This window comes from Eubalaena glacialis, chromosome 10 (genome assembly GCF_028564815.1).
Source record: "Eubalaena glacialis isolate mEubGla1 chromosome 10, mEubGla1.1.hap2.+ XY, whole genome shotgun sequence".
Classification (NCBI taxonomy): Eukaryota; Metazoa; Chordata; class Mammalia; order Artiodactyla; family Balaenidae; genus Eubalaena; species Eubalaena glacialis.
The window spans coordinates 66,569,277-66,592,422 of record NC_083725.1 but is presented as its reverse complement, the minus strand read 5'-3'; the positions used below and the strand labels follow the sequence as shown (position 1 = coordinate 66,592,422).

The following is a 23,146-nucleotide window of genomic DNA, read 5'->3' as shown; positions in this document are numbered from 1 at the left end:
GTGTTGGATCTTCATTGCTGCACACAGGCTTTCTCTAGTTGCAGCAAGTGGGAGCTTCTCTTGGTTGCGGTGCGTGGGCTTCTCATTGCAGTGGCTTCTCTTTGTTGTGGAGCACAGGCTCTAGGCACATGGGCTTCAGTAGTTGTGGCATGCAGGCTCAGTAGTTGTGGCGCACGGGCTCAGTTGCTCTGCGGCATGTGGGATCTTCCTGGACCAGGGCTGGAACCCGTGTCCCCTGCATTGGCAGGTGGATTCTTAACCACTGCAAGGAGGTGGCTTTTTAGATGGACATTGAAGGATGTGTAGAAGTTCACCGAATGTTGAAAAAGTTGAAAAGGTCATGTAGGTAGAGAAAACAACAAGAATAAGTTGTGGCATCATGAAGGGTATGGGGAAGAATAAGCAGTCTGACAAGGCCGGAGAGTTGGGAGTACAGGGAACAGATGAGGTGAAGACAGCGTGAGTAGAGCCTTGAATGCCAGGCTAATATGTTCATTGTTTCCAAGGAGACCATCCCAAATTGTGCCTGCCTGAAGGACCCGAACCAAACAACTCCAGATCACCAGGGCCTGCGAGGACCTTCCAGGGCCCCATGGCCCCATCTGCCATATCGAGAACCCCAGCCCCCAGAGATGCTGGCAGTGTCCCATTGCTGGGAACCGACCTCAAGGGACAGGAGGATAGCCCCGGGTTGGTGGGGGGAGGGTAGGGGACTTCATGGGGACCAGCTGGCACTGATTCATCATGAAAGTCATGACTTGGGGCCCCGTCTCTGAGGTTCCACACGAGCATATGCACGGAAGCCCCATGCAAATGCTAGGCCGGCTCCTCATGAGGGAAGGGCCAGCCCCGAGAGCCTCCTCAGCCTCACGAGGAAGGGTCTGTCCTCACCTCGTTCACAGAAACAAAAACAAATTGTGTGTCGCTGAGGCCACCCCCTCTGGGGTGCCGCTGTTTCTCTGGGCTTCTATAGCACTGTGCAGCCACCTCGGATCAGGAGATAGACAGAGACCGGCATGGACAGGTCACTTCACCCCTCTGAGCCTCTGTTTTCTCTTCCAGAAAGTGGGCAAAGCCCTCCTGCCCCAGCGGGTGGCTGTGGTTGAGATAGTGTCGTGGGAGCTCCAGGCACAGGGCCCGGCCCATAGCAGGCAGCGGGCAAATGTAAAATAAACGAACCCCAAAGCCTCTGGGGGCAGAGGAAACCGGCCCAGCCCCAGAAGGGGACACAATGCAAGAGCCAGACAGGCACTGGCTGTCCTCCTGGGTCCTCAACTGATGGGGGAAGGTTGGAGAGAGGTGAAGACCCCAGTGTGTGGGGTCTGTTCATATGCAGTGTGTTGGCTTTGGCGATAGAGTTTCTCCCTGGAGCCCCCAGCTTCTGCCCTGGGGGGTCTGAGCCGAGGCCTCTGAGAACAGAGCTGCCTCAGCCCTTCTCAGCATGGGCAGCTCAGTGCCAGGGGCTACTCTCCCCTCACTACCATTCTGGAGGGCTCAAGAGCAAGGAGACCCAGGTCAGATCCAGGCACAGCCTGACTTATACCCACACGCGCACAAGGTATGCACTGCGACACACACCACACACACAGACCCACATTTTGGGCACAGACACGAATATCAGAAGATCTGCAGCTGCTCCTAGACTTTGGTGCCGACAGACACACCTGGACACATAACATACACAGTTAAGGCAGCAGACATGCAGACACACCAATGCACACACACATCCGTGCACATGTACACAGAGGCACGGCACACGCACAGACATCCACAGACAAGCACACACTTGCAGATGGAGTCACGTGCACGGGAACACGGTCACCTGTCTGCTCAGCGTCCTTTGAACGCTGACATCCACACAACGTACACGAAGCCACCCAGGTCTGTTTACACACGTGCACCCTCAGTCACGGCCGCTGCACACTCTCCTCGGGGACAGCGTGCTTTCAAAGCGTTGCCTCCTTTGACCTGACAGCATCCCCATAAGCAGGTGGGGCAGGGCACTGGTCCCCATTGTGCAGTGAGGAGCTGAGGGCTTAGAGGGGCCCACAGACCAGTTCCTGGGAGGAAAGCAGAATGGAATCCCAGTTTGAATTCTGGTCTTGTGTCTGCCTGCTGCTGGGCCTCCATTTACCACCTGTGTGCCCATGGATACGCACAGAGCCTCACACCCAGGGGGACTTCATGGCCATTAGACCAAAAGCTCCTTTTACAGATGAAGAGACTGAGGCCCAGAGAGAAAATCCACAGGCCCCATGTGGGCCACACAGAGTTCATTGGAGGAACCAGGGCCACGCTTCTGGCCTTCCGGCCACAGGGGCACCGCACGTGCAGACACCATCACGCACAGAGCCGTGGGCACGTCCCACAGATGGGCATGTGTGCACCCTCCCTTCTTAGCCCTCCTGCAGGCCTGCTTGGGGCCAGTTGTGGTGTTTCCAGTCCTTTCCATTAATTTTCGCAACGACATGGGAGGTAACGGTGACCGGTCCCATTTTGCATTTGAGGAAATTGAGGAATAAAAAGATTAAGCCCAAAGTTGTGCAGGTCGGGATGGCAGGGGCATTTCCCAAAGTGGAGTCTAACAATTTCCACCACACAGCAGCTCATGGCTCCACACACATCGCCCACATCCCTCTCACATCTACACACACACACAGACACACACACACACACACACACACACACACACATGGCACAGCCCCCAGCAGAGCATTCTCCCCACGACACCCAGTTCAGTTTTAGTGCCAGCTCCACCTCCCAAGGGGTCTTTTGAAGAAGGACGAGTTTGTTTAGGGCTTAACCTGCCCCCTGGTCCCCGCCCTCTCCCCTCAGTCAAGGAAATGAATTCCACGTGTGCCTGGTCTGTCTGCTCTGAAATCAGCCTCGGGGGCTTTGGAAAGTACACTTTGATGTTGGAAGCTAGTTTAATGAGTTGGATGTGGATTTTTTTTTTTTCCTGTAAGACAGAAGTCTCATTTTCCTAAGAACCCAGGAATTATGACTCCCCTCCCGACCCCTCCCCTTAGATTCTGGGAGCCCAAGACCCGGATTCCCAACACAGTGCTCACAGATGCCCAAAAGGTTAGGCCAGCTCAGGGAGGAGAGGCGGGGAAGGAGGCAGCTTGTGCTGAACGTTCGCTGTGCGCTGAAGCCCTCTGTCAGGAACAAGCCTCATGCGGGCCCGCTCCACACCCATTTTAGAGATGACAAAACAGAGGCTCTGAGAAGTGGTGTAACGTGAGCAGGTGGTCCAGTGGCGCCTGGAGCCCTCGACTGCCTGGCTCCAGCTCCTGGTCCCCGTCTTGCTTCTGCCCGGGGCAGCTGTGCCACTCAGGACAAATGACCTCCTCCCTTGGGGCCTGGGCACCTCGGCTATACGATGGGGACGGTGTTCTCAATGGAAGGAATAGTGAGCTCTATAACAAGCTCTCAGAGTCAGAACCATTTGTCCAGAACAAAGCGCTCTGGGAAAGGAGAGAATATTTCTATTTTTATTGTTTCTGTGTCACGAGGCAAGTTTACCTGTAGGATTAACACAGGAACGCATCAATTACTATCACTCTAGGGCACATATTAACGAGTGCCCTGTTGGCGGCCAGGGAGCTCCCAAGGGAGTTCTTTGTGGGGAGTGGAGCAGGGAGAGGGCTTGGGGGTGTCCAGGCTCAGGAGTCTCTGAGCTAGACATTGCTCCGTCCCTCTTTTTAGGTCCTGGCCAAGGCCCTCCCCGAGCTCCAGGGCCCATCTCTGCTCTGGCGGGCTTTGGCAAAGGCCACCTTGATTTCTTGGTTTATGAGGTCCTGCCGGGTGTCCCTCGGGGAAAAGGACCAACAAGAATAATAAACCCCACCCAGAACAACAGTGGTGGGCGTTTAGAGCCCACAGCTGCTTACAAGGAGCCCCTCACGCTCCTTGGCTTCTCCTGATCCCTGCAGCATCCCTGTGACGGGCATACCACTGCCCTCTGCACTTCGAACTTCAGGGCACCGAGGCCCAGGAAGGTGAAGTGCCACTCACTCATTTGCATTTGTGGCTTTGAATCCAGAGGCCTCCCAGGAGATGGGCAGCTAGCCCCAGCTCTGTCCCCTAACGCTCTGCAGTGAGGGGCTCTGTGATACAAATCAGGATAGGGACACTGGCCCCTGAGCCTGCGTACACTTTCATTTTCTCGTCTGCTTCCCACATGTGCCCAGAGGAGCGTAGAATGGGGTTGTCACCTTTGCACGGAGAAGGGAACAAGGCTGTGAGTGACAGCCACGGCCTCACAGCAACCTGGCAGGGATACTTCTGAGCCTGGTTGTTAGGGGCAGAGCGGAGAAAAGGGGCCCCTGTGTGGAGTGTCTCTGTGACACGTGATGGGAGGCCCATCTGTGGGCACTGCTGCCTGGTCGTGGATATACCAAAACACGAAGAGGGGCGCGGGGTTTGGTCCCCTTCCCCTGATCTCCATCAGCTTCCCCAAACATCTCCAAATATAAAGATAAATAACTTCTGCAGATATGGCAAATACAGAAAGTGAGGATAAAAGCAACTTTAGAAAACTTGACTTAAAAATCAAGCTATAGCACACAGTTCAAGTAAAAATTTGGTAACTGCCTCATAAACACAAGTCCAAGACAAGTTCCCATCCAGCTGGCCCTTCCTGCAGAGATTCTGTGTGTCTGCCTGCATGTCTGTCGGTGTTTCTGTGGGTCTATCTGTGACCTCATCTCCAAGCAAATGGAGGGGCACGTGGTAGTGTTTCCACGTTTGTATGTATCTGATGCCCATGCCAGGCGGAGTGTGTGTGTGCGTATGCAGGTGCACTTGGGTGCTCGGGCCCCTGTGCGCCCACCTGCGGGATCTGAGCCCGTGGGCCTAGGTGGGTGTGGGATTCTTCCCTGCTGCCTAGAGGCCTGGGAGGCTCCCAGGTCAGGTGGAGCTCACTGGGGCTAATCTCCGCTCTCTTCCCTCCCTGAGTCAAGAAGATGAAAATGTTGCTGGCACTTTCTAAAGTTTCTGGCCTGGAGTGGAAACGTCATCAGCTGAGAGAGCTCAGGATGATGAATGGCTGCCAGACCTGCTGGTTCCCACTCCTAGGACGGGGTGGGTTGGAGCAGGTCTGGGAGCTCACCTCCCTGGGTGCCTGCCACTGGCAGACCCGCAGGCATATCGGCCAGCCAGACTATCCTGGGGAAAGTTCCGTAAATGCATCAGCAAGAAATATCAGGGAGACCCAAGTGCTGCAGTGACACAGTGTTGGGAGATGGGATGGCGGCTGCAGCAGGGCTCCGATTAGAGTGTGTGATGAGAGTCGCCTCGTGAAGGAAGCAGCAACAGAGCTGAGACCTGCAGGATGGGGAGGGACCAGGCCAGGGGACAGCGAGAACGAAGGTCCTGAGGTGGGAAGCTCGGTGTGTCTTGAGGAGCAGCAGGGAGGCCCCGAGGAGGTGACTCACAGCAGAAGGTGCTGGAAAGCTGAGCCCGAGGGGCAGGCCCAGGCCGGACAGAGCGGGACCTCAGAGGCAGCATGAAAGAGTTCAGGTAGGAAGCCCCCGAGGGTGTTAAACATGGAACTTCCATGTGAATCGTGTTTGTGTTTTATTGAAAGATTGCTCTGGCTGCCGGGCAGAGATGGATGAGGGGAAATGGCGAGAGCCCCCGCAGTGACCAGGAGAGCGGGGGTGATGGAGAAGTCGTCAGCTTCGGGCTGTGATGGAAGCAGAGCTCCAGGACTTGCTGAGGACTCCAGGACAGCGTCCAGCTTTCTGACTGAGGGTGGCGAGGCCACCCACAGGAAGAGAACTCTGGTGGAGGCCAGGCTGCCAGATGGACCTGGTGGGTCTGAGGTCCCATGAGAGCTCCAGAAAGAACTATTGAGGGGGTCTGGGGCCGAGGCCCAGAAGGGGTGTCATCAGCATCAGGATAGGAAGGGATGCCCCGGGGAGGAGCCCTGTGCAGCCCCAGCAAGGAAGAGTTGGGGAGAGGAGAAGAGCTGCCGGGGAGCCCAGGGGGGAGGAGTTGGAGATGGGGAAGCACAGCCAGGGCGCCGAGGAGGCCTTGGAGAACCTTTCTAGGAAGAGGGAGGCCGGGGAAATGTTACCATGCAATCAGGCTGGTAACTAAAACTGCCCACGGAGCTGGTGACATGGGTGGAGGGCACCGGTGACCTCACAGAGCCTTCTGGGTGAGTGGTGGTGGAAGTCAGGCTGCGAGGGCCGGCAGGAGAGGAAGATGAGGAAGTGAAGTCAGCATCAGCAGACAGGCCTTCTGAGAAGCCTGGCTGCCCGTGGAGGCAGAAGTGGGGTGGAGGCCCGACAGCTGTGAGGTCAGAGGATGGCAGCTGGAGAAGAGGACCCAGAGGGACTGAACAGGGTGAGGGGTCCACAGATGCTCCCCTGGGGGTGGGTAAGCTGGGGCTGTTGTGGCCCACGGGAAGGCCAGGGAGGTCAGGGACCTGCCCCACGTCACACAGCCAGTCCCGAGCCCGGTCCTCTCCCGGCAAACCGTCTGCAAAGTTGAAGGACCCAGGGCTGCCTGGGGGCCTTTCTGTGAACACAAGCTGGTTTTGCACCCAGGAATCTGGAGTGTCCTTATAAAAAGGGTGCATCTGTGTGTGTGCTGCACCCTGAGGGCTTCTCCATATGCCCATCCATCCCCCTCCTCCTCCCTACCTCGCTGGACCCCAGTGTGTGTCAGGGAGGGCACTCAGGGATGAAGATGAACAGGGCACTGCCTGCCCCCAGGCACTGCTCTGCCCGGGTTCCCTGGGGTCCTGAGGCCTGGGGGAAGCCTGATAGCTGGGGGGCAGGGATGCTCTGACGGCCCTCAGCTCCTGTCCATATCAATCCTTCCACCTGGAGGACGTGCAGCCTAGGCTGCTTTAGTGCTGGTCTTTTCCCAGGAAGCCCATGTGTGCCCCACACGTTTCTGGTCTTTGAGAGATGGGAGGGGGCCATCCTGGAACTGCTGCCAGGAGTCAGTTGGAAGTGCTAATGAAGGAAAGACCCTGGGCAGGAAGCTCTGATGTGGTCGTGCTGTGGGCCCCTGATGGGGCTCTGTCCATCCCCAGGCCAGCCGCCCACTGGTGGAATGAGCCCGTGGGCCCCTGTGGGCCCCTGGGCCGCCTCATTTCTAGGAAACTAATTCTCAGCTATGGGCAGCACCTGCGCCCTGGGGCCGTCTGTGGACCGCCCGGTGCTCGAGTGGAAGAGAGTGAGGAACAGCACGTTGCAGTAAAATGTTCTTGCTTCCCCCGCTCCCCCATCTCACCTGTGTTGCCCTCAGTGAGGGACATGGGGTCGCAAAGGACAGAGGACAAAGGAAAGAGCCCAACTGCAGGGCAGGCACCAGCTCTGAGAATCTGCTACTTTTGGCCCCTAAAATATGAGGGCCTTTGATCTGTAAATTCCTCGTCTGCGGAAATAGTCTGCAGTCAAATGCTCTACCACTGAGCTATACCCCCTGCGGAAATAGTCTGAATGGTGACAAATGCCCAGTGATATTTATCAACGTATCACCTGTAATGGGCTCAGAATGGGAAGACTCTACATGCTGAGTGACAAGAGGGAGGTTGAGCTAATGACGGCCGCCACATGTTGCAATCCTGATGCTGTAACTACAAGTGTGAGTGAAGTGCTCTGAATGATACCGAGGGCGCTCAGGACGTTGAGCGGAGAGCACAGACCAGAATGAGAAGTTATGGAGGCAGCATGATCTCATCCACGACATAGACATCAGCAACAGGCTGGCAGGAACCATGCTAAAGTGCTAACAGTGGCTGTCTCTCAGGAGTGGAAAGATGGTGATTATTTAATCATTAAAGAATTCTGTATTTTCCAAGTTTTCCCCGCTAAGCAGGTAATACCTTTATAATCAGAAAAATAATAAGTATCAAATTTCAAACAACAGAGGCCAAGCTTTGGGGGAAATTCCACTTACTCACCCAGGGTTTGATGTCCAGAGGTGTGGGGAGGGGTCTGGGGAAGCCCGCCTTCCTCACCAGCCAGTAGGTCTCCTTGAAGCCCCTCCCCTGGAAGAGAGAGGAAAAGAGTTGAACAAACCTTCTCAAGCAGAGAGCCAGGGCAGAGGCACGATTCCCACAGCTGGGAGGAAAGCAGCCTAGAGCCTGGAGGCAAATTGTCTGGGTCCAAATCCTGGCTCTGTCACTTCTAGCTGTGTGACTTTGGCCAACTTACTTCACTTCTCTGTGCCTCAGTTTCCTGAGTACCTCATAGAGTTGTGAGGATTCAATGAATTAATATTTATCCGTTAGAGAAATAAATAAATAATGAATCATGAGTTCTATAACCAGCAGACATGGAATGCTAAGATCCCAGGATTCTGTGATTTGTGATTCTCCCAAACTGTTGAAGGATACAGTGGTCTCCCCTGGGATGGGGGTGCAGCTACCTGGGGGATCAGGATGGGCTGTCCTAGAAGTTTCACACGCCACCTGGACCAGGGATGGGTATTGCCCCTTGGATCCCGCAGGTCAGCCCAAAGAACCTGAGGTTGGCATACTGCCCTCCCCACTCCCACTCTGCATCCCCTTCTGTCATCAGAATCCTCTGTTCCTTGGGACATCTAGTGCCTACTCCCCCAAACAAGACACGCCTGCCCTTATTCCACTCGCCCATAACCTCAGCCTCCAAGGCAAAGGATTCCACTTATGCTGGCCCCCACAGGCTGTGAGGCTTTGGACAAGTTACTGCTCCTCCCTGAGCTGCTGCTCTGACATTTCACCGTTTAATGAAGTGAGTCCCGTGGAGCCCCCCACTGGAGTCCCCCAATTTCTGGGGCCCAGTCGCAACCCTGGGCCTTTAAATGCCCCAGCTGCTCCAGTCACTCCAGTAGGCCTAGCTCTAGCTGAGGAATTGGGGAAATGAAAGGGGGTAGAGTAGGAAGAAAAGTCATTCATAGGATGGTACCATTACCTTACTGAACGTTAACATTAAAAAAAGAATGCAGAGGTGACAGACCAATTTCTGCCTTTGAGGGCTGATGGGCAGGTACAACCCAACATCACACTGACAACATCAGAGGGCCAGCTGTGGGACTGGTGGGTGCACAGAGAAGGCATGACAGTTATTACTGGGGGAAAGGAAGAAGAGGGATATTCCTGGGTCAGGGCAGGCTTCCGTGAGAGCTAAGGTCTGTGCTAGGGTTTTGAAGGATGAGTAGGAGCCCAACAGTGCTGTGGAGAAGGCACAGGCTTTGGAGCCACCAGAACTAGGCTTCAGCTGTGTGACTTTGGATAAGTCTCTTTGCCTCTCTAATTCAATTTCTTCAAATGTAAAATGGGGACGTGGATCCTCCTTTCATTATTTCTGTGGTAATAAATATGTTATTATCTGTGGTGCACCAGCGTGCTGCCCAGGTAGGTCATCAAGAGAAGTAACTTCTCTGCCCCGGCCCTTCTCCTTATGAGGAGCCAAATGAGGGAGGGGCCTCCCGGAAGAAATGTTTCCTTAGAATTTGGGGAGTGAGGAGGACATTAAAGGTGATCAGCTCCCAGGCTGGCATTTCCTTTAGCTATATCAGTCAGATGAGAATCTCTCCTGCTGCCCGCAGAAACTGGACCTCTGGAGACATTTCCCATCAATCCCAGGAAAGAAAGTCTCTCACCTTTAGCTCATTCTGGCCTCTGATATCAATTTTGTAGCCTTCATCCAGGCTGAGCAGTGTCTAGGCGGTGCTTATGCAGACATGAATTCTGTATGTTGAGAAGAAAGGTAGTAGTCAAGTTACCACCTGGTGACAGCATACCTAGTGTTTGGTAAAATCCTTAAGAGCCTGTAACAGCCCCAGTTCCAGCCAGTCATGCACACAATTCTGATTCATGCAATACCTTTTGCCTGGCCCTCTTGTCCCCCTAGTAGATTGCTGGGCACTAAAGTGGAGGTCTCAAGGGAAAGCAAACTACATGGATTGATTGTGAAGGAGAACTCAAGATGAAGTCAGAACCCTAGGAACATAATCTTTACTTGTAGGGAAGTCTTTGAAGGCTGAGTCAGTACAGATAAGCAGTTATTTTTCTATTAAGGGCAGGGCTCCCCTCTAGGGCCATACATTTGATTAAGCAGGATATGTACTGAACGACATTAGGGAGCACACAACATGTGCAGCCAGGAGCAGAGGCTCAATTTTTTCAGCTGCTCTAGCCAGGCCATCAGAGAGGCTCCTGCTGCCAGCAAGGGTCTAAAACGGCATTTTTTTTTTTTTAATTGAAAGGTGTCTCCTCATTGGAAAGATGGGGAAACCAAGACCTAGAGGAAGAGCATTTTGCTCAAAGACACTAAGGACACCGGACCCAGTCAGGGTGAGGACCCAGGTTTCCTGCCTCTGGAGTCATTGTTTTCCCTGCTAATTCTCTCATGAGATCATCACAAAAGCCCTGTGCAAAGTTAAAAGAACCAGTGACATACATCATCTCCTTCTAGTTGTTTTACTGATAACTAGGGTACGCTGCCACCAGGCGGTGATTTGGTTACTAAGCACTGTTTCAAACAGCCAGGCTGCAGGGGTCATTGAGAGAGTCCTTCCCTGGGCTTCCCTAGGATAGAAATATGAGACACTCATGTGTAGCCCTGTAGACTCCATCCGGGATGCGGTGTTAACTGTGTCCCCAAAGAGGCAGTACTGAGGCATGGTGAGACCCACAACCCCCGCCATGCAGGCTCCTGAAACTCAGATGTGCCCAGTGAGCTCCAGCAGGTCCTGGACCCAAGAGAAGTCTCTACAACACTCTTGTCCCCCCCAGTTTCCCCCAAACTGCTGTCCCCACCCCACATCTTGGGCTCCAGCTGGGGGGTGAGGATGAAGCTGTATGGAATCTCCAAGAATGCCCAGAGAGGAGATGACATCTATGCCAGGCTCTGGGCTGGGGGTAGGGGGGCACAGATAAATTGGAGCCAGGCTCTGCTCTTAGGGTGCTCCAAGCCTGATGGGGAGAGATGTATAAACGCTAATCAATGTTGTGAAGAGGGAAGCACCAGGACTGTGCCAGCCCAGAAAGAAGACTCTGACGCAGCCCAGAGGACTTCCTGGAGGAGGCAGTACCTAAACTGTGTCTTGAAGGATGAGAGAATGAGTTGGCAGGGAACAACAGGTGCAAAGGCATAGAGGCAGAGAGCCCACATGCCTGTGGGAAACTGCAAGTGGCTGGGTATAGACAGAGTACCAAGTGGAAAGTGGTGGAAGATGTGGCTGGAGAGAATAGCAAGGGCCTTGGAGGCTATGAGGGGGGTGGGGAGTTTGGTCTTTATCCTGCAGGTGAAGTTATGGAGGGAGGAAGGGGTGAGGGCACGAGAAGGATATTCTATAGTAGAGACCCTGAGGTTTCTCCTAGTCCCCTCCCAGCAAATATTTAGTTGTTTGCATGATCACAGAAGGTCTCTGTTCTGCCTCTTCCATCAGACTATCAGCTCCTCAGCATGGACTTAGAAGACCTTGACAGATGCTGAGATAAAAAAATATATATGTGTGAATCTGAGCATCACAGATTCTTTGATTTATGACATCTTAGAACCTTAAAATAATAGAAGAAAACAAGAATTGTAAAAATTTTCTATTATGGATTTTTAGAATCTCAGGATTCCAGAAGCACACCATTGGGGTTGCCCCAGCCAGCGCCCCAGGCAGGGTTGGGAGACTCCCGCAGCCCCAAGTCCATGTCTGAGTGCGGGCCAACCCTGATGCGAATGGGCACAGTGGGCGCATGCCTCATCCGGAAGTCGCCCACAGAGCTGAGGATGTCCAAGGCCATGTTGGTGATCTCAGCTGCATGCTGGCTCCTGTTGCGCCGGGGCAGCCCCACTGCCACCATTTAGGAATCCCCGATGGTCTCCACCTAGAAGTCACAGCCTTCATGCTCCGGGACAAGAACCCCCCTCCTTGGACTGACCCACATCCCACACAAGGCCACCTCTCTGGAGCCCCTGACCCAGCCCTCAAGTCTCTGGCAAACAGTGCCATCTTTCCCAGGCCTCCCATCCCAGCCACTCTGGCAATGATTAGACCTGCACATTTCAGATCACCTTTGTCTGAATTGCAGGTCTCACCTCTGACCCCAGACCATGAGCTCCTTGGCAGCAGCCCTGGGTGCCCCATCTGCACAATGCCGCAGCAGCAGATCAGGGCTTCATCTGGAGAGGAGTGCATGCATATTGGATATATAGCCTATTTCCCAAACCCTTGGCCTTCCAAGGTGTACTAAAAAGAATGTAGTGTTTGAAATCCGAGAGATGTGGATACAAACCCCGGCTCTGCCATTTACCTTGGTCAGGCCACTTCGCCTGTGCAAGCCTCAGTTCCTCTTATATGAAATGCATATTAAAGATAAAGATTTAAGAGCCAGTTTTGTCATAGATGCTCAATAAACAGCAACTTCTCTCGTTACCATCATCATCATCATCATCATCATCACCATCATCATCCATCACCATCACCATCATGATCATCATCATCATCTTCTCCTGGGCTAATGCTTTTGGAGACGATAGAATCCCAGAGTCTCAGAATTAGGAGGGACTTTAAATGCCACCCACTTGCCTCCCCGTGACTGTCCGGTCCTGCTCACGTCTCCTTCCTGAGGTGGCTGCTTCTCCCTCGGGGCAACTCCGATTTACAAAAGTTGAGTTGAATGGTAACCTGCCTTTCACCTGCTGGTTCCAGCTCTACCTCCTGAACTCAAGCCACAGTTCTTTCCTATTCTGAAGTTCATTCTCTATTCTGAATGCCCTGTTCCAGGTGCTGGGGACACAGATGTATACCGTGGCCTTCTCCCCTGCCACAGGCCAGGCCAGCCAAGGTTGAAGTCGGCAACTCTACACCCCAAGTCTTCCCATCTGCAGGTTAAAGAGCCCAGCTCCTGCACTGCCACTCCTACAGCAGGCACATGCAGGCATCCCTCGGACCTGTGGATCAGAGCTTTCCCTCTGGCCAGGCATAGCCACTGTCCCTCAGCACCTGGTAGACAGTAATAATAATGATGATGCTTCTCGTGCCCACAGGGGGTGCTATAATTCAATAAATTTCTTTTGCACACCATTATCTGTGGACTGTGCCCTACTACCGATGTCCCCCAGCTCTTTCCCTCACCCGGAATATCCCTGCCCCAATACTGGGAAGTGATCTGCCCTAATCCTACCACATTCTGCTCATATACTTAAATTTGCTCCCTACAGCAAAAGGCTTAAAATTCACTCCCCATGGAGCTAGCAATCAGGGACTCCCATGATTTGCAGAATGTCCTGACTTATTCCTAACACTTGCTCCTCGTTCCCCACGTTTCAGCCAAACGGGAAACTTCCTGCTTCCCGCAGAGACACTCAGTGCTTGCTCACCTCCAGGCCCTGATGGTCTAGTCCCTCTGCCTAAAATGGTCTCCCCGAGTCCCTATCTGTTGAGATCCAAGCCCTCCATCAGCCCAGTTTTCACTGCATCGAGTCCATTAAATCTCCCTGGTCACCAGCTGGGGAAAAGATGTTTCCTTCCTCAGGGCTGTGACCTCCATCTCCCTCCCTCCCCATCATCTGCAATTACTGTGGGCTGGCCTGAATGTGGCTGGGTCAGGGGCAGGGCTGCCCCCCACTGTGTACATTTCCACACAGGAGAGAGACCTCCCACCCCATGCCCCCGGGAAAAATATGAGCAAGCTCTGGCTTTCGCTCTGCCCACACCCTTCTTCCCCACAGGAGGACAAACACATTATCTGATTGGCAAGATTGGAAAAAGGACTAAGTAAGTGCTCCCTTATTACTCATATAACCAGACACTATTCCAAACCCTTTACAAGAATTAGATCTTCACAAGAATTCTGTGAGGTAGGTACTATTACTATTGCCATTTTGCAGACAGAAACTGGGCCAGAGAGGTTAAGTCACTCGCCGACGTCACACAGCACAGATTTGAACTTGTTCAGTCTAGCTCCAGAGCCCATATGCTTTGCTGCCTCTTGATGTACATGGCTTGGGCTCTTTCTTTCTCTCTGCTGGGGAGAATCTGCCTGCTATGTGGGGTTTCCCTCTGTCCCTGCTCCGCACATGGTCAGCACGTGTGTCTGGGCCAGGTCCTGCCTCCGAGAGGTAGCCTGGGAGATCTACTGCTTGCTAGCCCCTCTTCCAACCCACCAGGTGTGCAACTGCAATTCAGGAAGAGACACCAGCTCTGGGGACCCAGCACTGCCTCAGATGGGTGACCCAAGGTCCAAATTGGGGAGGAGGAGCAGTAGAAAGCCCCAAGGTGGCCACACATCCAGACCACATTCTCCAAGCGGCTAAGCTGGCCTCTAGCCCTCCACCTTGCCTGCCACCTAAGCTGGAAGGGAGAGTTTGGTGTAATTAATAACCACCCCTATAACCCCAGCAGCAGAAAGATGACCAGGCACAGGCCCTGCTCTTTAGGATCCCAGACTCACAAAGATGATCACTCAGAGACTCCTGTCGTAAGGGGCACTCAGCTACAAACGAGGGCTGCGCAGCTCCTTGAGCACAGGTATGGTCCTTTTGCAGCTGGGAGAACACAGCCAGAGGAGAGGTGGGTGCAAAGGTTTCCATACTAACAACACAGAGGTGAATTCTAACTCCACCACTGGCTTGCTGTGTGACCTTGGGCGAGTCACCCACCTCTCTGAGCCTGTATCCTCATCTGTACAGTAGGGACAATAATGCATCCCTCTGAGGGGCATTTCGAGGGTTAAATGAGATATCCTGTGACAATCCGTAGGCCAGGCCAGTCCTCTGTAGACATTTAGCTGGTACATCTATACCCCCCGCAATTCTGTGCTTTCGGGGGGAGGCCTCAGCGCCCGCACGTGCTGGTGCTCATCGTCGTGTTGGTATGAACGACAGCACTTCCTCTCACACTGCTTAATCTGCAGAACCACCCTAAGCCATAGGCACTTTCACCTCTGTTTTACAAATGGGAACTTGAGGCTCAGAGAGGTGAAGTGATGTGCCCAGGGTGGCTCAGCAGTATGGCCGGGGCCAGGCCCACCCGCCGGGCGGAGCGGCTGAGGTAAACCCTCTCCTGCCCCGCAGCCCACTCGAGCCCTGCTCCAGAGTTATGTCCGTGAAAGTGCTCACTCAGCGCGTGCTGGGAGGGAATCACAGACCCCTGTGGAACCAGGAAATGATCGCCTGGCTGCCTCCCAGCCCAGACCGGATTAAAGAGCAGTAACCAGATCCTGCTGGGACGGAGGGGAAACCAAGGCGGCTGCGTGAGCGATGAGAGATGCGCTTGCACATGGGGAGGACCCGGCCTCCTGTTTCCCCACATCTGGATGGGTGTGCAGGCCTTGTTTTATTTCATTTCACTCTGCCAGAAAGATGCAGACCTCTTGGCCAGAGTTCAGAGCAGATCAGAAAGCGTGATTCAGAGCTGGGAGGGACACATGTGTGAGAAAAGATTAGCAGGGGAGGAAGAGACAAGGTCAGGGGTGACTCAGGGCACATCAAAGCTGCAGGGCTCAGCAAGACGAGATGAGGAATCTTTTCCTGGGGCCCACGGTAGCTCTGGAGGCAAGAGGGAAACTCAGCCAGCATGACAGTGAATGCCTCAGACCACGGGCTGGGGCAGGAACGTGGGGTCCTGAACGGGGAATGGGAAGGAAGATGTGTGCTAGGAATGCCAGTGGCTCAGGTTTCCGCGGGTCAGTGTGGGGCAGTGGACAGAGCTGGGCGGTGGTGGTGGACATGGCACTTTCCTGTCCTGGCTCTGTCACCTACCAGCTGTGTGACCTCAGGCAAGGCACTTCCCTCTCTGGGCCTCAGTGAGCTCCTCATTTAGTCAGCACCCGTTTCCTGAGGACCTACCATGTACTGGACATGGCCAAGCACTGGGGACAGAGTCGTTTAGGTTGGAACCAACAGGTCCAGGGGTAGTTATGAGAGCATCACACAGGAGCTCCTAACCATGTCTGCGAGGGCAGAGAAGCTAACCTGAGACCAGGAGGGAGCAGAAGGGGAGAGAGAGCAGGGTTCCGGGAGGAGGGAACAGCATGTGCAAAGGCCTTGTGGTTAGAGAGAGAGCAAAGCTTGTGTGAGGAATACAGAGGACTGCAGGGGCAGAGTGCGGAGATGCAGTGGGGAGGGAGGTGGGGACAGCTCCTGGAGGGCCTTAGGGGCCGCTACGAACCTGTGGCTTTATCCTGAGGCTGTCCGTGTCCCGGGATGGTGAGCCCTGATGAAGTGGGGCTACAGGACCAGAATGCCCAAGTTCAAGTCTCAGCTTCATATCCTGCTGGGACTATGTAATTAGACAAGCTGCTTAACCACCTGTTTCTTCATCTGTAAATTAGGGGTGCTATTATCTACCTCATACATTGTTATGATGATCAAATGGGTTAATACATATAAGGCATCTAGACTGTGTACCAGTGTCTGGTATACAGTAAGCACTCACTAAGTACTGGCGATTACTGTTGTCGGGACACTGTGTGTAATGCTACCAGCAGACTTCCTGGCACCTCAAAGCGTTAGTTCTCTCCTCTGAAACTTCCTGCCCATGCATCCTTTCGATCCTGGCTTCAGCCCAGGGCCTGGCCCTCCCCAGTCCCGGCTTTCCTGGAGGGCGGTGGCAGGAAGGGGGATGGCATGTCACAAACGAAGGCTAAGGCCAGGGGAACCAGAGTATGGCTGTTTCCTGGAGCTTCCTCCCCACCTCATCCACTGTGTCTGAGGCTGACCTAGGACCCCCCAGCAATTGGATCAGAATAGGGGAAGGGGTGGGGTGGGAAGGTCCCCAAAGCAGGCGTAGAGGGCAGAAAGCTATTCACTTTCACAGGCTCAGAGTTTACACAGCACTTCTACCAGGGGGAGAGGATCTGCCCATCATCTGTGAACCCCTGGGACTGGAGTCATTATTCCTGTTTTATAGATAAGGAAACAGAGGTCCAGAGAGGGGAAGCCAAAGTGACACAGAAGCTGGTGGTCAGGGTGGGACTCAAACCCAGAATCGAGAGGTGCACAGGGACTAGATTGTGGAGGATCTTGACGGCTCTGCCAAGCCCCTGCTGCCCACTCCAGCGTCTCCCACCCACCACCCACTCCCACCGCTGGCCCACTTCATGTCTAGCCAACACAACCCATTCAGCATCCCTCTCAATTACTAGGTCCACCCTCTCAAGCCTCAAGCTTTAGCACTTTATTCCCCCATTGCTTGCCTGGAGCAACCACACCCAGGCTGGACAATGCTAAGAAGACAACACCTCCTCCAGGAAGCCTTCCTTGCTCTTTACACATCTACTCCTAGCTGGATTGGGGGCCCTCTCAGTCTCCAGCACTGAGAGCTCCCCGAGGGCAGGCACAGAAGCTGACTCACCTGTCGGCCCTTGCCTGGCACAGGTTGAATTTCTTTCCCCACCTCTTAAGTCTGGGCTGGCCTTTTGACTTGCTTTGACCAATAGACTATGTCAGAAACGGCAATGTGCCTGATCCCAGCTTAGATCTCAAGAGGCTTCTGGGCTTCTGCCTTCTCTCTCAGAACTTTGCCACACCATGTAAACCATACCAACTCACCTGCTAGAGGGTGAGATACCATGTGGACCAGAACTGAGTTATTTCAACAAAGGCTCCAGAGTCCAGCCAAGATCAGCAGAGTTTCCTCTCACCCACAACTGACCAGAGATGTATGAGTGAGACCAGCTGAGTCCAGGGACATTTCCAGCTGGACCTATAGGCTTGTGAGCAATAATAAATGCTTATCATTTTACACCACTGGGTTTGGGGGGATATTTGTTACACAGCAATAGCTTACTGATTAAAAAAATGTATAAATAAATGACTGGAAGTAAATGTATGATGCAAACACAACATAGAGGAGGGAGAGATGGAATGCCTGCCTCTTGGTCCTCTCACCTTATACACGTCATGGTTGCCCAGAACAGCATCAAACAGTGTGTAGAGGTCATTGAGCAAGCCCACCACCTCAATGGGCTCACTCAGGGCTGAGATGGTGGTAAAGCCTACAGTGTCACTGAAGTATATGGTAACCTGGTCAAAGTACTCTGGCTCCACAGTCGCCCCCATTTTCAGAGCTTCAGCCACAGACCAGAAGGGATGGGAAGGGCCAGAGTCACAAGGTGGGAGGACCCTCTTTCCACAGTTGGAAGTGAGAGAGGGATATTTGGGGGAAAATCCTGGGTTGAGTGTCAGGGGATCTGGGATAGCTCTGTTGGTGTGCTGGCTCCCCTCCAGCAAATACCTGCCCCTCTCTGGACATTATTTCGTCTGAGGTCAGATGGGGGACCCTGTGCCTTGTCCTTGTTCCCTAGGGAAAGAGGCAGCAGAAATTCAACACTCATGTGCCCCCAGCAGTGCCTAATACATGTAAGCGTTTTATTAAAATATGTTGGATAAATAAACAATGAATGAATTGAATGAATTCATGGAACCCAGATTTACTGAGCACCTACTATGTCCCAGGTCCCACGCTCAGAGCCACTGAGGCTAGAGGCACAATCAAGTCCACTCACGGCAGGAGCATCTGAGAGAGCAACCTTTCCGTCTTCTGTCTCTCCAACCCCAGCTCCTCAGTCCACTCCTGGATCAGGTCCTCCAGGTTCTGGGAATACTTCTCCAGCATCTGCAGCATAGAGTCAGCAACACTGGTCTTCTTGCCTTGGTTGATGCTTTTGAACTGAAAATGGAATGAAAATCCCAATTTGTCCATGAAGGTCACCACACTCGGCCCTCAGGTTGAGAATCTGAGCCACAGGAATGAACCAGACATAGTCCCTGCCTGGAAGAGCCAGATGGTGGGGAGCAGATATGTAATAGACCAGGGGTGGCAACTCTGACAAGCGAAAGCACAGATGGCTGGGAGGAAAAATGGGTTGGTTCTCTATGAGATGAACAGGCAGGGAGAGGACTTTGCACAGGAAAGTTTGCCCAGCATTGCATCACCATTAACAAACACATTGGTTCTCACAAAAACACTGTGGAATAGGCATTCTTTGTTCTCAAAGATAAGTGGATGGATGGATGAAGAGATGGGTAAATAGATAAAAGCAATGTATGTAGATTATTTACATATATAATCTATTTCTACCTCTTTATTTCTCTCCTTTTTCAAAAAATTGTTTACAAAATAAAATAATAAATATGTAAGGGCGCTGAGACCAAAGGAGAGTAAAGGTTAAAAAAAAAAGTTAATCCAGGAGTGAGGTCTATATGCAAAATGCATGCTAGAATTTGGTCACAATTTTGGATATGAGCTTCCTAGCAACAAAGCAAAGAGGGAAATAGAGATTACATAATCTATGGAGTCCATGAGACAATGGCGTATTAAACTAGTTGCTCAAAAGGAACACAACTACTGCTGGTGCTGAGCAGAGAGAAGTACCTCTCTTAGGTCTTCATAAGAGGACATTCACATGTTCTTATAAATTGTACATTCAACAACAACCTTATAGGAAATATGGCACCCCGTTTCCTAGGGAGACTTCCTAGAACCTTCCCCAGTGTGGTTTGCACCTTCCCAAAGTGCAGTCAGTAGGAGAAGCAAATTAATGATGATCAAAGTGGAGGGGTTCATTCCTGTCTAAATCCAGCATCTCGACCTTTGTGTGTGTATAGGTGTGCATATCCAACCTTCATTAATACTGCTTCTCTCAGGCAAATGTCTGTAAGGTAAGGAGTAGCAGCAGTCCCTGAAGAGCACCTATTTTGTATTGCTCATCAAAAGCAGAGGCATAAGCTTTAGAGGTCAGTTGCCATGAGTGTGACAGCTGCTGACCTTGAGACAGCAATATGGACAAGAAGCTGACTGTAAGGTCATCTCTGCAAGGAAGGCCCCCATTTTATAAATTAAGAAACAAAGGATCTGAGAAATATAACTTGCCAAGGACAACGTAATGGTGGAACAGAGTTTCAAACTGAGGTCTAGTATATATTAATGTTATCACCAGCCACCCCTCTGAATTATTTTATCATTCGGAATGTGTTTTCCGTTGTTTCCCTTGCATTGCCCAGGAACAAAATCATAGGATCTACAAATAACAATCATTTTCTTCTTCCTTTACAATGTTCATTTTCTTGCTTAATTGCATTGGCTGGTACTCCCAGAACAATGTTATATGAACATAGCCCAAGTCTTTTGACTTCGAGGTCAGTGCCCTTTCTCCTCATTCTCTCCTCAGAAAATTACTTTTTTTTTTTTTTTGGCTTGGTTATTTCACTTGATGGTCGCACCAACATGTCAAGTTAGACCAGAGTTAGTCTTTCTAGGCATCACCTGAGGAGATCTGAGGCTCAACAGTGCAATCAATTTGGCCAAGATCAAGTAGTAGGTAAGTGGGAGCATAGATCTGAATGCAGGCCTTCTGACCCTTAGCCTCCCCACAATGTGATGTAATTCTCACCTTCTGCATGTGAAGTATATCATGTGCCTGTCTCTGCCTTCTCTGCCACTGAGCCTTAGGCAGGCTCACCCCTCACTCAAGGCAAGAGCTTTCTCCCCCACCTCGCTAGCTATGGCAATCTCTGACGCCTGGAAAGATTCTAGGCTGGTGTTTTAAGAACTGGTTGCTCGTCCTAGCTCTGCAACCCACCCTCACAGTGGCCGCTGAGAGCTCATTCACTATGAGTCCAGATTTCCCATAGGGCACCTGTGTGCTTCTCCTGTCTTCCTGCCTCTCTCTCCCTATCACCTGTCTGGAAGCCCCTCTCGCTCACTGAACCTCTCCTTGGCAACGTTCCACTGTGGCTGGGGAGTGGAGGGCAGGAATGGGAGGCGCAAAGATGTCACCTCAGGCTTGATGGGTTGCTCTGTGGGAGCCATTAGCCAGCTCAGTCAGGCCCGCACACGCCACCACCGCCCTGCAAACTCGTACGGGCTTGCCTCCCCCCTCCCAGTGAAGTCCCCAAGGCAGGCCTGGGGGGCCCCAGTCCCCCTCACATCTTCCATTCCCTGATGCAGGGAACCAGCACTGCCTATACAGCCACAAATGGCCCCTCTGCTCTGGTGCCAGGAGGCCCGGCACAGGGTTGGGTCCCCAGCATCAGCACTGCAGAGACAAACGTGGGTTTGGGTTCCAGCCCCACCTCTCACTCCCTCACTTACCTTTGGCAAGTCCCCTCACCTCACTGTGCCTGGGTTTCTCTCTTGTAGAGCCCAGATAAAGCAGTGCTTCCTTGGAGAGCTATCTTTAGGGTTCAATGAAGTAAGCACAGCACTTAGCACGGGTCTTGGTGCTCAGGAAGGCAAATGTCCCTGAACCCAGAGTTCTGAGAAAGCTTTCCTCAGATGGTGGACCTCGGGCCTCACCCTCAGTGATGACGATGCTGGCCCATTGCCCCCTTTCTGCACAGTGGTTCCAGGCCCCGGGGAGAGTGCGGGGCCCCCACTGGGGAAAGTGAGGTGAACTGATCAGCCGTTTCTTGTGAGCAGCCAGCTCCTCTGGGGACACTGACCTGGGTACAGATCTGGTCCAGGTTGGGTCTGTCCTCCGGAGCCTCCTCCCAGCACTGCTCCATCAGCTGGATGCACTCAGGTGGTCCGTGGTCAGGAGACACCAGTGGCCGGCACAGGAGAGGGGGAGACACCACCTTCCTGATGACTTCTGCAACAAGCACGGGCCGGGCAGTGGGGCTGAGGTCCCCTGGAGGGCTGGTGGGAAGGGGTGGGCCTGGGATCCTGAGAGGGAGGGCAGGGTGGGCCTGTGGGGATGCAGATATCAGGCCCCGAGGGTATTCCTCAGCCCCTTGATCTGTGCCAGTGGACCAGGATCGCTGTTTTCCTGGGTCTGCCCCAGAGTGTGGCCGGGGAAGGGGTCTCAGTCTGGGAGACAGGCGAACAGGGTTTGAATTCTGGATCCGCCACCACCTCTCTATGAGATGGTGAACAAGACAGCAATCTCTCTGAGCCTCGGTCTCCCCGTCTGTGAAATGAGCTTAATAAACTGCCTTCTTAAGAGGGGTGCTGAGGGAGGAGATGACAGATGCTAGATCTCGGGGTACTAGGTTCACTCCAACCCCTGAACCCTGCACAACTTGTTACTGCTCTGTTACCAGCAATGACCACGAATGTGCTCGAGACCTGCGCAGTGCAGCTCTTTCTACCAGCCCTGCCACCTGGAGGCTGTCTGGTACCAACTCTCCACAAGTGTGAAGCAAGACTCTCTGCTTATCATTATCACCATCATGATGACTATTTTCCCAGGACCACCCCTGCTGTGGATCTTCCTGTCCCCACTCCACATGATGAAGACCACAGACTAAGTCGAGATCAGATAGATCAACGATCCAGCTCCGTCTCTGCCACTTGCCATCACTCTGTGCCTCGGTTTCCCCACCTAACAACCAATGGAAATAACCCCGCCTCGGGAAGCTGTAGTGGGGCCTGTGGGAGCTCAGAGATTCACGGGAGCACCGGGAGGAGGTGAGGCTGGGTACCAAGCTCAGGCTCTCAGCGGCACAGGAGAGGACTTCGAGATTATCCACTTATATTCTGTACAAGTTATGCCATCTCTCTGAGCCTCAGTTTCCTCACCTATCAAAATGGCATAATAATAGTACAGACCGCACAGGGCTGTTAGAGGTATAGCAGGTTAATCTCTGAGGAGGGCTGTGATCCTCCTCAGAGACGGTGAGGAGGTGGGTCCCTTGGAACCAGTGAGGAGAAGCTTCTTTCTGGATTTCCCTTGGCTGGCCTCCTTGTTGGGGGCAGCCCATGATTCACTGTCCCATTTTACAGACAGGGAAACTGAGGTTCCAGGGTGGTGAACTAGGTCACCCACAGCCACAGGGTCAGCAACAAGCAGACGCCGGAACTGAGCCTGATTGCCTCCCAGCCTGCACGATTTTCTCTGCCCAGAGGTTCCCGGTCTGCAGGCGTCAGACCCTGAGGGCCTCTGAGTAAAGGGTCTGGGAAGCTGTATGTGCTTGCAAAGGAGTGTGTGCAGATGGAACCAATAATATCACACACACACACACACACACACGTCCAGCTCTTTTTCAAAAGTATTTGGATGGTGTTGTGATGAGTAAAATACAGATCCATTTCAAAGTGTTGCTGATTTCAGAGCAGATTTTTGTCTTTGGGCATTTCCTCAGTCAGCGGATATTAAAAGTGAAATAGTAGCATGTGAGGCTCCAAACTTTTTTATCATTAAAGTGGAGTCCTCACAGGCAAGCATGTTGGGAACCCCTGGCCCAGGCCAGGCCGG

General features: G+C 52.8%; 1 protein-coding gene across 1 annotated transcript in view; it reads right to left on the bottom strand.

Moving 5' to 3' along the window:
• Window positions 1-225: 225 nt before the first annotated feature.
• Window positions 226-23,146, bottom strand: part of LOC133099859 (guanylate cyclase 2D-like) — a 39,719-nt gene continuing 16,798 nt past the window's right edge. Inside the window, 8 exon segments of the mRNA XM_061203711.1 lie at window positions 226-276; window positions 7,925-8,011; window positions 9,607-9,701; window positions 10,563-10,666; window positions 11,661-11,830; window positions 17,838-18,030; window positions 18,455-18,618; window positions 21,393-21,541. Of these exon segments, the coding sequence (XP_061059694.1) occupies window positions 256-276; window positions 7,925-8,011; window positions 9,607-9,701; window positions 10,563-10,666; window positions 11,661-11,830; window positions 17,838-18,030; window positions 18,455-18,618; window positions 21,393-21,541 (983 nt within the window). The 3' untranslated portion in view covers window positions 226-255.